This window comes from Eptatretus burgeri, chromosome 7 (assembly GCF_056783735.1).
Source record: "Eptatretus burgeri isolate ZD-2024b chromosome 7, Ebu_testis_v1, whole genome shotgun sequence".
NCBI classification, from domain to species: Eukaryota; Metazoa; Chordata; class Myxini; order Myxiniformes; family Myxinidae; genus Eptatretus; species Eptatretus burgeri.
In genome coordinates this window covers 45,219,312-45,235,917 of record NC_140967.1, presented here as the reverse complement: position 1 = coordinate 45,235,917, position 16,606 = coordinate 45,219,312, and the positions used below count along the sequence as shown (strand labels likewise).

General features: G+C 43.5%; 1 protein-coding gene across 6 annotated transcripts in view; it reads right to left on the bottom strand.

The window, feature by feature from the left end:
* Positions 1-16,606, bottom strand: part of WDR59 (WD repeat domain 59) — a 69,417-nt gene that overhangs the window by 25,064 nt on the left and 27,747 nt on the right. For 5 of the 6 annotated variants that reach the window (XM_085888286.1, XM_085888285.1, XM_085888290.1 and 2 more), the window contains 7 exons: positions 12,878-13,058; positions 12,600-12,727; positions 12,301-12,465; positions 11,574-11,681; positions 9,464-9,626; positions 9,281-9,350; positions 102-252 (listed from right to left, as the gene is read on the bottom strand). In XM_085888286.1, coding sequence (XP_085744412.1) covers positions 102-252; positions 9,281-9,350; positions 9,464-9,626; positions 11,574-11,681; positions 12,301-12,465; positions 12,600-12,727; positions 12,878-13,058 — 966 coding nt within the window. The remainder of the gene's footprint in view (positions 1-101; positions 253-9,280; positions 9,351-9,463; positions 9,627-11,573; positions 11,682-12,300; positions 12,466-12,599; positions 12,728-12,877; positions 13,059-16,606) is intronic. The other variant, XM_085888288.1, reaches the window with a different exon arrangement.

The window sequence follows — 16,606 nt, the reverse complement described above, 5'->3', positions numbered from 1 at the left end:
AAAGGAAGGCTTTTATCTTTGGATATTGTACTTCAACATAAAATTGAAGGAAAACCATGATTAAAAAACTATGTTCAAGCACTTTCCCTGCTGCTCCTCACCCTCTCCTTGTAATAGAAGGAGCTGATGGAGACTTCCTTATCATTGCGTGTCGGACTGCTGCTGTACAACCGCATACCACTTTGTGACTCTGAGCGCATCTTCATGGGTGCCATCACGCTGTTGTGGTATCCTGATAGGGCTGACAGGGATCTGAAAACAAACAAACAAACAAACAAAACGATGAATTAACAAGCAATCCTATATTTTACCAGCAACGCTGCAAAACACGCAACATGTAGTAGTACAACGCTGGTCGGTCCACACATTAAAACACGCACGCACAAGTTTAATTTATCAAAACATTTCAATCTCCCCAAAATCAAATGTTAAAATGGTGCTTAGAAAGAATAACGATTTGATTTTTTTCATTGTTGCTCTGCAGTTGCCAAGCAGGGATCCTTACTAGAATTCACAGACCGATGTTTGTGCGTATATTTGTCGGGCTGCTACTCCGACAGTTCTGGGCCAATTCCATCCAGACTTGCTACAGAGGATCAGCATGACCCCAATTAATGCATCGGGGTGTTTTAATCTTTGCCGGTGGTCGTGGGGGTGTCAATAGCTGTCAATTACCTACACACCACCCAAATAAAAGTATGCAGTCGAAGAACGTGTTGCATGCTTGGAATAAGATCGCCCACAGGGCGGGAACTCTGCTCGTCTACATAAAAGCCAGCAACTTAGAGTTTAAATCCACTACATTGCACAATCATTGGGTGAGGACACCACACTTTCCAAAAAATAATAATAATGCAGTACACTGAAGCTTGAAAAATAACAGGCTCATAAAACAATCCTTCACATCATGATCCATGGTAATGCCCTGTGGAAATTTCTTCCTTCATCCAACTTTTCGTACCTCCGCCACCGAAGGTGGACGTCGGTTATGTCTTCACCCATCTGTTTGTCTGAGGATATCTCAAAAAAGTTATGGACAAATCTTGGTGGACAGATTGCGTGTGTGACAAGGACAAATTGATTCAATTTTGGTGAAGATCCAAATCTAGATCCAAATCCGAGAATGTTTTTTCTTTCTTTCTTTTATAAGCGATTCTTCCCCATCGAGAGAAAGGGCCAAAAACGATATGGCATGATGTCTCAAAAAGATGTGGATGAATTATAACAAAACGTGGTAGATGAGTTGGGTAAGTGACAAGAGGAAGCAGATTTGATTTTGGTTCAGGTCTGGATCTGGATCCGGCCCATTAGTTGGATACAAAATGTAAGCTGTTCAGCTTGGCAGAGGGATGCACTCCGAGTGCCGTTCTAGTTTTTCGAAGTGCGTTCTAGTTTTTCGAAGTGCGTTTGAGCTCTTGCATATCAGGTATCCCCCCAAATCAATGTCATATAAATAATAATAATAAAAAAACATTCGGCAAACAAAGCTTCGAAGACTTATGATGGACAGCATGTGCACAAATCCCTGTTCAACACAGAAGAAAACAATCACGTCATGAGGAAAGGTTTTGGTTTTTATAATCAACGGAAATTAACATGGTAAATTTAATTGAAAAAAAAATCACCATCCATTAATGATGTTCTTATCCAATTTTAATTTTGTATGATAATAATCTTTTGCAAAAATGTATTAAAGGATCAGGAAATCCAATTTTCTTGAGCAATGCATTGTGCTCAAAACAACGAAGTCCTTCAAAGTGCGCAATCCTCATTTAAATATCCAGCCACCCCCTTGCTAATGAACAAAAGGAAGCAGAGATATGAGGGCACGATAACGAGTCAACATGTATATATACACACACATGTTGAGGAGCTGTCGGGAAAACGCTTATTACTCTCACCAAAGGAGAGGGTATTGCATTTGGGTTTGTTTGCCTGTCCGTAGACCACCGTGATAGCACGTGCCCTGCATGGTCGTCATGAAAGACACCCCTCCCAACGGGGAAGAAATGCTGCATAATGGGATGCATATCGCTCAGGACGGTAACAAAGCACACTTCATCAACCCTGTCTTCTCATGGAATGCGTGGATCAGGAAAATATGCCCCACACCATTATGGAACCACTAGAATGTTTTACTGTTGGAACCAGGCACTCGGGGCTGTAGAGCTCCCTGGGCTGTCACCACACCTGCACACATCCGTTTGTCGAGAACACGGCGAAGGCTATGGCATTCCACTCTGTGAAGTTCCCTTATGACGATACACGATGTTCACGACTCACAGCGTTGTCTGCTATTGCTATCCTGTTAAACCTCGCAGTCTGGACCAATGTCAGTGCATCACGTTTGTCGAGCAAGCGCTTCTGCCCACTGTTGCCCTTCGATGATGAAGTCTTTCTTTCTTTTTCCCAGGATGACATCACCTTTGAGACAATTCCTCGTGACACGTTAGCAATTCCACAGCCTTTGTCACCAAACGTGCACCAACAATTACACCCATTTCAAAGTAACCTCTTGTGGCCATGCTGGCTCTTAATCCCAGACTCGAGAATAGTGGTGGTGGGGGGAGGGGGTTGGACAGTAGTGGGGGGAAGGGATGAATGGTGCATCATATAGTGCCACTCCCAGTGTGTGTGTGTGTGTGTGTGTGTGTGTGTGTGTGTGTGTGTGTGTGTGTGTGTGTGTGTGTGTGTGTGTGTGTGTGTGTGTGTATGTGTTTACAAGTCATTAAAATACGTACAACAATTCTTTACACCAAAACCATAGACATCATAGAAATGAGACCGACCTGGATGGATAGCCGAACGGTTCTACTTCGAGGCGAACAGCTGAGATCCTTGGAGACTATGGCATGCGCGGGATGGAGGGCGGCAAGGGCGTGTACCAGACAGAAGTACACTGGTATATCCTCGAACCCACAACGAGTCGACAAAACACAGTAAATTCAACAAATGATGATTTAATGAAAATAATTCAATGCTTCATAATGAAAATAAATCAAAGCGTGAGGGAATCAAAGCGTGAGGTGAACTAAAACCTAATTTGAGACGTCTCCACTCAGTCACAAAAACAGACAAGGGAACGGATATAATAAAAGAAAATTCTCCCTTTTGTTCTGGTACTTCGCTGTGTGTCCAGAAATGATCTTTGAGGAGCCTGGCGATCCTCGAAACCGCATAGCCACCGCATGGGAAACGCACTGCAAAATGGCGGCAAATCGCTCCTCTGGGTCACGTATGCGAGGTAATTCGTGCAGATGGTCTTCATCTGTGCCCTCGAACCACTGGACAGTTTTTTCCTAGCGATCGAGAATGCCACACCGCTCCCGCTAAATTACAGGTCCACAAACACCAAATGGCACCACCTTTCTTCTTAATCATACAACAAGGCAATTGCTGCGGCTCTGAGACAAGGCCAAGAGATGTGCGATTCTTCTCCTCCTCCTCCTCCTCTTCCTCCTCTTCCTCCTCCACGTACAAACTTCATGACCCAGGCAAACAGTCAATGGCGAGCATCTTATTTCAGTTTGTGAACAAATTCACACTAGCTCCAACAACAAGAATCGCACTGCCCTCTTAACCGTGTCGAGGAAAAGCAAGAGCTTCTATGTGTTCTGACCATCGCCTCCACACGATCCTCCCCCTTCTCCTCCTCCTCCCTACGTCACACTGACCAATCATCAGCCTCGGGGGCATGGCCTACCGGTGCGAAGGCGGGGTTTTTGCCTGCTCGGAAACGTTCGGCTCTGTTGTTGTTGGAAGAAGGCGGTTCCTTTTTAGAGCCAGCTTTGTAAATGCAAAAACGTAGGGAAAGGCCACAGGGGGCAATCACATACTGGGAGAAACTAGCCTTAAACCCTACCGAGTTAACACAGCACCACCCCATGTGGTAACACATAATCTTAAGCTCACAGTTTTCCCTCGTTTACATCGAGATGTTAGTTGCCCGTCCACGGACCATGCTTATATTATGAAATTCCTCAATCTACCCCACAAACATAACAATATCATACAGTTTTTCTGTGCTGTTTGACCTCTCACACTCTTGAACCACTGGACCACTATTCTCTCCATCTAAATGTGGATTGTATAGTGCCACTTGGTAGAAACCAGTATTCCAATTACAATACTCATTTCTTATTACACAAGCCATGGATGTAATCATTCACCTCTTGGCAAGGAGCTCACGTGACTACAATTGGCCAATCAGTAGCAGATTCTAATTATGCTTCTTCTCCCTTTATCTTTCCTCCCCCCCCCCCCCCCACACACCAGAAGGTAGACATCACGTTCAATTGTCATGTCAAGTTAATGGGTGACTTTTCCATGCCATGCGCAAAACCCTATTTTTATGATTCTCACCTTTATCCTATATTCTTGCTCTCATGCTTATTCAACATGTCAGGGATTTGCAGGGTGATACAGTTTTCACTTTTCTCGCTAAGTGAATTGCAGTGCCAACATCGACATTTTCACCAGTGCAATCTTGGATCTTTAGTCAGACAACAGCACCACATTCGACCATTATTAAAATCGACACCAGTGCCAACTTATACCCTTGCTCATCAGCACCACAACTTATTTGAACTCCCTTAGGATAAGCTTTATTCTTTGGAGGTGACAATGATACTGCTGCCAAACCAGCTGAATAACCTTTTGCGCAAAAGATGTCTGATCGAAGGAAGACGACCTGGCTCTGATGAAGACGACCTGACAGCGAATATTTGTCCTGGTCACTCTTACTATCCCTGAACCAAACTTCATCCACAATTGGTGACCCCAATGTGATCCATTACACATTCCATCATATTGCATGATAGTCTCCTTATGTCACACCTCCTATCACAGTTATCTGAAACTACCCCCCTCTTGGCCAAAAGACCCATTTGGTTCGCTCAAGTTGAGGCCCAGTTTCTAACCCAAAGAATCACAGAGCAAGAAACTAAATTTGAATATGTTGTGGCTTCTCTTCAGTCTGAGATAGTGCAAGAAATTAAGGACCTTCTCATTGAGCTACCCACAGAAAGGCCTAAAGACTCCCTCAAAACAGAGCTCGTCTGCCACACATCCACCCCAGAGCAAAAGCACTTGCACTGACTTCTTACTTCAAAGGAGCTGGGGACCTAAATCTTCTCAATTGTGACAAAGGAAGTGGCACCTGTTGAGTGAGAATAATCAAGGATAATATACTCAAGCAGCTGTTTCTCCAACAATTGCCAAACGATGCTCAGCGCATTTTGGCTTCAACCAGTAATTTGGTCAACGTTGAGCGATTCGCCGACATAGCTGACAAGAGAGTCAAAGTCGCTACCCCAGACACGTCCTCCATCGATGCAGTCACATCTCAGTCAGGTGATGCCATGTCCACCCCAGCTACATCCGACATGCAATGACTGCAAACTCAAGTGGAACTGTTAACCACCATGATGCAGGCCCCTACATATCATCTTATGGAGAAGTGCAATCATAGTTGGAGTCGTAGCAAAAACCAAGGGCAGAGGTGACAATGTCCTATTTCTGGCCCAGAGACACATGCAGGAAGTGTTGGTATCATTGGCAGTTTCGGAAGAACGCTCACAAATGTGTTCCACCCTGCAGTTTTCCAGATTGCCCTGTTTCACAGTTGAGAAATGCCACAGTCAGTGACTCACAGTGACGAGTCAGCCAGGTGACCAACAACCAAGTTGCTTGGTTTTTCCATCAGAGACAAGAACACTGGCACCCAATTTTTAGTTGATACTGGTTGGAGCTAGTCAGAATTTTACCCCCAGCGGTTATGAACAAATGTAAACCTACCATATTTACTCAAGCTGTCAACCAGTTTTCCATTTCCATGTGTGGTGAACGATCGTTAAGCCTTGACGTCTGCCTGAGATGTGTCCAAGAGTGAACTTCATCATAGCCGAGTTATCCACTACAGTCATCAGAGCTGATTTCCTGAGACACTGGCTTGCTGGTGGATGTCAAAAACCAAAAGCTCACAGACTCGACCTCTAATCTGTGTCAAGGGTATGCCCTCTGTCAGCACAATGTTGGTCAGGCCTGACATTTCTCGTGTTGATGCTATCCTTTGACAGTACCCAGAGATAACTTAACCCACCTTCAGTGACATATTAGTCAAACACTCAACTACTTATCACATTAACATGGATGGACCTCCAGTCACAGGCCATGTCGACCTGCTCCTGATCATTACACTGTATCTAAAGCAGAGTTTGACCACATGCTTGAGCTGCTTCTCATTTGACCTTCAAACAGCAACTGGTCCTTGCCTTTACATATGGTCCAGGAAAAAAAAAACACAATTAAAAAAAAGGCCTGGTGACTGGAGGGCTTGCAGTGACTACCCAGCACTGAGGTAGAACACGGTACCAAACTGTTATCCATATCACACCGACAGGATTTTACTTCTTGGCTGTGCCAAGAAAGCATACCTTTCAAGCAATGCAATGCTGAACAAACTTTGTAGTGTTTGATTGATGAAGTCATCCGGAATTTTCCTTTTGTCTACACTTACATTGACAAGCTGCTCACCATCATATTGCTGGAATTGTATTACCTCTGATATTATCATGGATAACTCATTTATTATCTTGTTCAGAAAAAAAAAACATTGAATTTGATTGCTTTTGTGATCTCGTTCGTAGTTTGATTTTATTGCCTTCATCGACTGACACTCGACGAGAAGAGCCACTCAGTAATTTGTGTATGGCATCCGACTCAATCTCAAAAGGCCTTCATGAGACGCATCTTGATCATTACACGATGCACAAATGCAGGAGCAAACCAAACTCACCAAACTGATGCCCAGCAGTATTTAACAAGACCACCCATCATTGGCGGTTTAATTATTTATTTAAATACAAAAATCGAAGTTCGTGGAAGATCGAGGTAAAAGACGGTAAAAAAAACAATTAATTGATGGTAGGGGGATGGGAGCGCATTTGGACATAAGAAGGGAATGAATGAACAGGAAAAGAGGAGAGAGAGAGAGAGAGAGAGAGAGAGAGAGAGAGAGAGAGAGAGAGAGAGAGAGAGAGAGAGAGAGAGAGAGAGAGAGAGAGAGAGAGAGAGAGAGAGAGAGAGAGAGAGAGAGAGAGAGAGAGAGAGAGGAAGGGAGGAGGAGAGGAGACACGTGTCAGGTAGCGATAACGGGATGTACACGATGTAGTGGGTAGAGATGCAGAGTGACATTAGCCGATTAAAACATAAGCTTCTCATTAGCCGAAAAACAACATGCTGCAAACAAGAGCAGCCTAACACACTAACATCGAGCTGCAATCACCAACCATGCTGATAAAGTATTGGCAGTACACTTTAAACTGATGCAACAAACGGCATCAAGGGTGCCATATGATGACCAGCTTCAACCTCATGGAATAGCAAGTACATGTCTCAATGTTGGACAAGATTATGAGACATCCATCTAATTTTATTTTTTTGTCATGAATTACAAGGATATTAGTAGATGACGAGACGACCCGTGAACCCGTTGGCTTCCCGTTGTGACAGCAGTTGATGAAAAAAAACATTTCAAGAAAAAAAAAAGCGATAGCTCCAGCGATATATACCGCTGAGGTTGTTTGCATTGATCAAATACTCCCGAAGAGTACTTGTCTAAATTGGGAATTGATTTTTTAATAGTTTTTTTTTCATTGCCCGATTTGAACGAAACTTGATATTGCACACTGAAGGCGAATGGTGAGTAAGGTGGCCCTAAAAGTTTTGTGCTATCGTGTACTGTTTTGGCTGTATTTCAGGAACATATATATATATTTATATACACATACATACATATACACACACACACAAGATGAGAGTTTTAGTAATATACGAGACGACCCGAGAACCCGTTGTGACAGCGGTTGATGAAAAAAAAAATTCAAGAAAAAAAAAGATAGCTCCAGCGAACTATATCGCTGAGGTTGTTTGCATTAATCAAATTATCTCGAAGAGAACTTGACTGAATCGGGAATTGAGTTTTTAATAACTTTTTTTGTTGCCCGATTTGAACGAAACTTGATACTGCACACCGCAGGCGAATGGTGAGTAAGGTGGCCCTAATTTTTTTGTGCTATCCTGTACCGTTTTGGCTGTATTTCGGGAACAAACACATATATATATATATATATATATATATATATATATATATATATATATATATATATACATACACATATACATATACATATACATACAAGATGAGAGTTTTAGTGATATATAGCTAGATGGACAAATCAATGTACAAATGGAAATTTAAGCAGGGATTCGATGGGCTCAGATGGGAATGTCAAATATGTCAACCCACGGTGATGCAAGAAAATATCAATTTGCAATTGGGATCCAGGTCTTCAGTTCATGAAATGTCAATACATGTACTGCTCAACACAAGACAATTTAAAAATAAACTTTGCTGAAAAGAACGATACATTATCAACAATGTAGTAAAAGTACATAGCCCGTTTGTTCTCATCTGAGCACTTGTCGACAGTGAGATTGCAGGTTCATATCCCACATACAATGTCGATTTGCCCATTGTTCACTATGCCCTTATAATTCATGGAAAAATACATCGATTTCACCTTGTCATACAGCCTTGGCTAATAAAATGTATAATTAAGGGATATTAATTGAATGTTCAGAAGCATGTTGCGTGTTTAATGACCTGAATGAATGTTTAATCATTTAAACAGCCCAGCCCTAAGATATACATTCATCTATTACTAAAAGGAGAAGCGTTCGTCCTGCCGTGCGTGTCTGACACACTTCATTCAAAAAGGGTTCCTGCTGTTGTGCAATAATAAAAATGGTATCATTGGAAAGCTTATAGTCGATTTACTTGGTTGGAAAGCTACTAATTGATTTACCTGGAGCAAAAATTTGTGTACGTTTAATCACAAAGATGCCAGGTTTAAAAGCCCGTCTTTCCAGGTTGAAAAAGAAGAAGTAGAAGTGAGAATAGGAACTTGATGGAGCGATTCCAGCAGAAACATTTGTTATTCCATGACAGCAGGAACCCTTTAGATTTTAGAACACAGAAAGAGCACACAAACCACCATGGCCATATGTTGTCAAAGATCTTTTTCACACGTTTCACTTCATTTACATCCTCTATGAGATTCACAGATAGACATGCAATGTGTTTGTTAAGTACAACGTGCTGTCTTTTGATTAAATCAATCAGCAAAGTGATGGGATGCATGTCTCGTACAATGAAAATGTGGAACATTCCTAAAATTAATTGTACACAGTTAGACATGCCATATCCAAACAAACAAACCTTGGTGTGAGCTCAGCTGGAGAAAGTGAACGGTTCATGGTGATCGGTCTCATGAAATAAACAAGGTACCCTGCAGGTGGGATCCACAAAGTGAGACATAAAATAGCACATTTGGGGCCATCTGTTCAACCACTGAACCTTCCTCACGCCATGCAAGTTCCCAAATCAGACCAGTCAGACTACCTGCTCCACAAAAGCGAGCGCCTGAGGTTCGAGGGAATGGCACATTGGAATCCTGATACGAGCCGTAGGAATTGACACGATGGAAAGGAAGAGGCGAGGAGACTGTGGTGCTGGTAAGGCCAAAAGTCACCGTCTGATTGGGTCCCACACCACCTTCCTGGTTCTGTGCAACAAAGAAATATTAATTAACAAGTGACCATACAGAGTCCTGAAAATCAAGAATGTTAATGTAGAATTAATGTGAACAACCCCCTCCCCCTACTTGTCCTCTGCAGCCCACGCCGTCGCACAATTTATTTCAGGAAACACAACATGCACTTACTTCACCACAAATTTTGTCTGTTGCACAAAATATATATGTACATTCAGGGTGTTTCAAAACAGTGGACTATTTGAGCAGCCTGATATATGCTGTCGTTTCTTATGCTACACCCTCTTGCAGGTTATAGTGGTGGTATGCTATTTCTAACAAGTAATCAGTAGAACCCTGTCAACTATGGTGTTCACAGTGGAACAAAAAGTGAAAATCATGACTTTGCGGTTTGAGACAAAATCCTATGTGCAGGTGCTCCAATGATACTGTCATTATTACAATGTTCACACCCATAATGGAGCTTCCAATGGGAGCATTCAGTGGTTGTGGAGCACTTCCAAGCACATGGAAGCATAAAAACCATCAAAATAAAGGCAACAGTGGCTGCCCACTCAGTGTTACCATGGAAACATTGATCTTGTGTGAAATTCAGCTATTGAAAATCCTAAGAAATCCCACAGTCAGCATTCCCAAGAACTGGCGATCTCAGCCTCATCTGTGTTGTGCAATCTCATTTTTAAACTTAAGCTCTACCCCTACTAACTTATTTCAATAAGGTAAAACTAACTGAATGACATGGCAAGCCGAGTAAAAATGTGTGATTGGTTCAGTGATCAAATGGAAAGGTACCCAAACTGGATCAAGTCCTTGTGGTTCAGTGATGAAGCAAACTTCCATTTGAATGGGGCTATCAACAATCACAACATCTTTTGGGGTGCTGAGCTTCCCGAGGTGTCTAAGAAGTCTCTCAAGGGCCCTCAAGTCCACTTGCTTCTGTGCATTGAATGCCAGATGGGGAAGGCTGGGACTGTATTGGTTCAAGGATGCCAATGGTAAGACTGCTTTAGCACAGCCAGGGTTCGAGGTTTGTTGGCATAAACGACCTTTGGCAACACCCCCCCAAAAAAATGCAATGGATTCAAATCCAGGCTTTGGGGGCCCACGCATATGCTTGGCCCAGGCAGATGACAATTTCCAACTGGCTGGTGTAGCAAGTCGATGGTTTCCATGCTGATCTCGCTCAACCAGTCATCTCCAAACCACCTGAGACTTACATGGTTCATGCAGGACGGTGCCCCACCGCACACTACAGGTGAAACCATCGACTTGCTCCACCATCTGTTTGGAAACCATGTTATCAGCCTGGGCAAAGCACATGAATGGGCCACCAAAGCCTGGATTTCAATCCAATAGATTTGTTCTTTTGGGGTGCTGCCAGAGGTCAAGTTTATGCCAACAAACCTCAAACCCTGGCTGTCCTGAAGCAGCAGGTGGAGGACTACCATCATGCTACCACTCCAGCCACTTGTAGATGAGTTGTGGAGAATTTTGGAGTCAGGATCAAAGCCTGCTTGAACAGAAGCAGAGCACACATTGAAATTGTCAATTACAAACAGAATAATTAATGAATGATTTGAAAGTGGCATGGTGTATGCTTTCCATCAATGGATCACTGAACTTGATACCTTTTGTAATTTTTCAACAAAAAATTAAAATAGTCCACTTTTGTTGAAACACGTGTACATGTTGTTGTACGTGTTGCAAATACAACACTAAGTTTTGAAAACAATGTGATTTGTGATGATTTGGTTGCAAAACAAAATGTGGTCGAGATGAAAAACATCTCTGAAAAGTCTAACCAGCTGTAAACGATTTTTAAATTCAAAATATTTCACCCATCTTATACTTCTTAGGAATAACTGCCTTGACTACTTTTTCGTTAGACAATGCACAACCACAACGTCCGGCTTGACCATCACTACTAGTATATTGTGGCTTTGTGTTTCAGTCACCCACCACCAGGCTGTCTAGTGCAGCGACGAGCCGTCGTAAACAAGGCTCCAAACAATTCTGGTTCCGCTTCACCTTCTGCAGGGATGTATCCCTAAGGATCTGAAAACACAACTACTTTTGCTTGTGAACGAGCAAAAAGAAACATGCAAGAAAGCACAGTGGTAGGCAGACAATATAAAAGTGCAAGAAAAATGCACTCAGCTGCAGGAAAAGTATCCCCAAGCTGTAGACTAGCTGGGTAATAAATGCAACCTTCATGGAGTAGTTTTCAAAGAAAACTTGGGCTGGGTGACGATTTCAACCTCAACAGGATGCGATATGGTAGGGTGCCATCTATTTAATCTCACACGTCCCTTGCAGAGCAGGTCAAATTGAGAAAAAAAAATTAATGAGAAAAGCAAGAGAAGGGAAGAGAAGAGAGAAAGAAGGGTGGTGGAGTGTGGGAGGAGTTGGTAAAGAAGTGAAAGAGGTTTGGGAGGAACACGAGTAAGGAAGACAAGAAAAAGAAGAGCCAAGTATGGAGTTTCGTGTGGAAGGGGTGGGGAAGAAGGGATCAAAAATTCCACCATATTTGTGTGCAATTTGTTGCTTGCTCAATTCCCCATTCCCTTATCTGTCCATCCTCATCGACTCCATTGTTGATTTGTTGGACTCTGACTATTCTGTTGTTTATCTCTTTGCGAAGCTTTGCCCTCTGTCTAAAAATAAAGTTAAAAGAGAAGATTCAAACCTTCATCAGTTTGCTCTTCATAGAACCACCAACAGAGGTTGGAGTGATGAACTTGAAGGAGGGAAGAGCGTTGCTGGGATAGTTTACAGGGAACGTGACCACCATCTTCACTATATGGTTTCCACAAAGCATCGACACTGCACAACTCCTGCTTTCGGCATCCATCTGCAAGTTAAAAGCATGAAAATACTCCAATTATACAAGTTGCTCTTTTGCTCCATTCCAATCGCTTTGTTGTCAAACATTGAACATACATGACCAAGGAGTGATGTGGAAAAAATAATAATAAAATAAAGTACCTCATCCACAGTAATGTTTGGAATGTGTAGGTTGAGTAAGGAGAATTCCTGCTGGAGAGTCTGTGGCTGACCTTGTGACTCTCCTCTTCTTCGAACCTCCGGAGAGGATGCATCTTTCGTCGACAAAACTGGAGATTCATCATATCAAAAAAAAACTATTAATACAAAAACATCTCCATCAAAACACACCCCTCCCACCTCACACCCACCCCCTGCTCGTGATAGGAAGTCACTTTCTTACCACTTAGTTCCCCCAGAAAATAGTAAGCCACATTTACCATCTTCCTCTGTTGTGGATTTCATTGAGACTGCAGGTTGCAGAGAGCTATGGGCATCCACAAATCCAGAAGGTTGCACAGAAATTATATCCGGCTCCAATAATGGGAAGGCTCTGTCAACATCTGGGGTGGTCACCTCATCAAGGTCTTCGGTTCCATCAAGGCTACTTCTTGAGCAGAGCTGCATTCGGGAAGCCAAAAGTATGACTGATGCAATTTGCAGCAAAGCTTTTGTGAAACCATTGATGGGATATTTATATATAGTTGTGCAGCAGAGAAGCAAGAAAATCTTGGTAAAATTCCTCCACAAATAAAAGAAAATCATCTCCAGTAAACCCTTAAATATCACACAGGTTACGTTCCTGGAAAAAATATTCAAAACCGCGATAGTTGCAACCAAGGGCCTATGGGAAAAATGAGGTTAGGTTCCTGGGCTTCGAGAAAATATAGAGGAAGGTGGGTGGCAGCTAAAAATAAACATCACAATTGACATGAACATGTAAAATAAATATAAATCGGCTTTGCGATAACGTCTCCGGCAGCATTGAAGCACATTAAAAGTGGTCCTTCCCTTCTGTAATTTGTTGAAACCACCCACCACCCCCCCCCCCTATTAATTTCTTAAAGTTTTTTTTCCCTTTGCAATCTGTAGATGTCTTTCTTTTAATAAATTGTTCTGCAGCTCCATAAACCAGCGAATAAATAAAATAAAATCACTTTTGTCCACTGTTTTACGCTTTGGCCGCATTATTAACTGTGCACGGAAAATACCAGAAGGCTCGTGGTACAAGATAACCGTCACAACTCGGCTCACAAACCGCGATTGGTTGAAATTGAGCCCCCACAATAACTAAATAGGTACACAAAGAGGTTGCCCACAATTGGTCAAGACTGCGATATTCAAATCGCCAATATTTAAGGGTTTACTTTATTTTCAGACAGAGTCCAAAAAAACCAAAAAGGGTTGTCATGTTTGAGTCATTTGTGTTTCATGACTAACCTTGAACGATCGGACCCAGTTGAAAGCTCACCAACGCTTCTTCCTCAGAGCAACGAGTACAATTAGGTCCTTTGAATTCCATTCTCCCACATGTCAAATCATTCAAGGTTAAATTAGCAAGACGAGACAGGTTTTCGGAATGTTTTTGTGAATGATGGAATATTTTGCCTAAATTGCTGGTAGGATACCAAGCTGCAAAAGTACCTAACTGCATTCCTTTATGATTGTTGAAAAAAAACAAACAATAAATGCACACAACCACTTCAAATCTTCAATGTCATGTGCATTCAACGTCATCGTTCAAAGAAACAAACATCATCATCATCAACCTCTCCCAGTGTTGTAAAGTGCAGATTAGCTCGACTCAAGTATAGGAATGACGTGCAACCGAGTGGGGTCGGTTGCAGAGAGCAGCTGGGCAGGAGAATGTTCGTGGGAGACCTTGAAGCAGCCTTTCTAAACTTCTCGATCTTCCAGATGTTTGATCGCCTGGGCATTTCAACTTACGAGGCGTTTGATCAGCACTCCTCACCACAAACCCTTTGGTCAAGCCTGCACTCACGTTTGCCTGTTCGAATCGTGAGAACCACCAAGGGGAAGCTTACATGAGTCTGCACACAGTATGAGCTTGTACGCATCTCACCAAGGTGGGAAGGAGTCGTATCCACGCTCTGCTATACATCTCATCTACTTTTCTCTCTCTCTCTCTCTACATTTCTCTGGTTGCGATTCTGATTGGCACAAAGTCTAATGTCTTGATAATCAAGTCAGATTGTGGAAAGGGCTCATAAGTGACATGGGAACAAGTTCTGCTGTGTCAATTCTATTTGTTGTACATGCATACCATACGAATTTTCCCTGTTGTATACGTGTCGCATCAACAAACACCCTGCATATGTGCTTTGCCATTCCTTGTGAATAAAACCTTTACTGTGTATACGTGCCGCATGTACTCCCCCATGTTTCCCCTATACAAGTAAACCTGTGCATGTTTTCTTCCAACCTGCTCATGGGGTCTTTTCCCGATTGGTCAAATGTCGTCCGCACGAGCGATAGCTGGGAAGTTTTACCCCAACTGTTTTGCTCCATTAAATAGCCAGCTGCACTCTCTGTTCTGTTTGGCAGTAATTAAAATGCGCACGAAGGGCGAGAGCCTTGGTTAGTTGGGCCACGTCACCCCCAGGCAAACAGTGTTTGACGGAGAAACACTGGGAGATTTGGCTGTCTGACGTTCGTTGTTGCTTCACAACCTGCCAGGCCATGGACTTATCCATGGTACATCTACTTGCAGACTCAGAGGTTGGGAGGAGTTCTAGGAGTTTCCTCTCGTGGTGAACCCCGAAGCCCGAGCCGTAACAATATATTGTTGTGGGCCGGGGTTCGACGGTGATAAACAACCACAAGGTGGAGCAGTAGAGTCGTCTCCCACCGAACACCCGGAATTGAGGTCGTGACTCTCGAATAAGTCCGAGAGTTCACGGGTCCCTTTGCGGACTGTGGTCACCAATATTTTGACGGCGTGGGTTAGGGTTAATTGCTTAATTTCAATATATCTAAATACCCACGTCGTCCAACTACCGGGGAAAACCACACCCTCGACGGACCTCGGGCGGAACGGACTGTTTACCGAGCCCGATCCGGGTGTAAACCAAGATCAGTTGTCCAAATGACAACTTCCCAGGTCGAACGGCCTTACTATTTCTCAATACGCACCTTGCTAGGCCAATGAAGGAAAGTACAGAAAACGAGCTGGTACATTTAACAGGGGTATATTTTATTTTATAACAATAATCGGGGAGGGGGAGCACAAAAAGAGCAGAGTTATCCGAATAAGAAAATGTAATTTACAAGGAACGAAAAGCACTTAACAGTTTTACTTGACAGACTGGGCCCACGGACACGCAGACGCAGACACAGACGCAGACGCAGACGCACGCATGCACACGAAACTGGACCCCGTGGGTCTTCAGTCGGTAGAGCCGGGCCGGGGTACCTGTCCCGCCTCGTGCGGTCACACCGACCCGAACCACCACGGTGGGACTCAAACCCACGACCCAGAGTCCACGGGCCCACGACCTGGCTGCTCGGTCACCACCACCACGGTGAGTCACTGCAGACCGCTCGAACCACGACCACAGACCACGACCGCAGACCAAGTCAATCCCCACAATGACTGCTGTCTGTCGTCCTCTCGTCTCCTTCTCTTGAGGTGGGAGGGGTTCCTTTTCTCTCCACTCGCCTCCTGATTGGACGAGGGGTTGTCGGACGACTCGTGGTCAGCCTCCCGATTACCTGGGGCGCGCGTGTGGTGCTCGCCCTTCACTCATTGGCTGGAGGAAACGGTCCATGCCCTTCCTTGGAGCGGAGCCTCAATCCGAAGCGACGGAGGCTCCGCCCACGCCCTCAGCCAAAAACACGTGGGCAATGGTGACTGGGTTGAGTGAGGGAGCGTTGTTGTTGTTGTTGTTGTTGTTGTTGTTGTTGTTGTTATAGTTGTAAAAACCTAACTAAAAAAATAACTCGTAGCACACACGAAATTCCCATTAGACAGAAAGAGGGATTCCAACTACAAACACATACTTATTGAAATAACTAAGCGATGGGGACTTTGGCCATTTGTGTGCACAAGGTTTCCAAATCCGTAACAATATCACTTGTCATATGCTCACACATTTATCCCCCAAGTAAGAGTGCAAAATTTTGAGGTTTCACTGCACCTATGCAAGTCT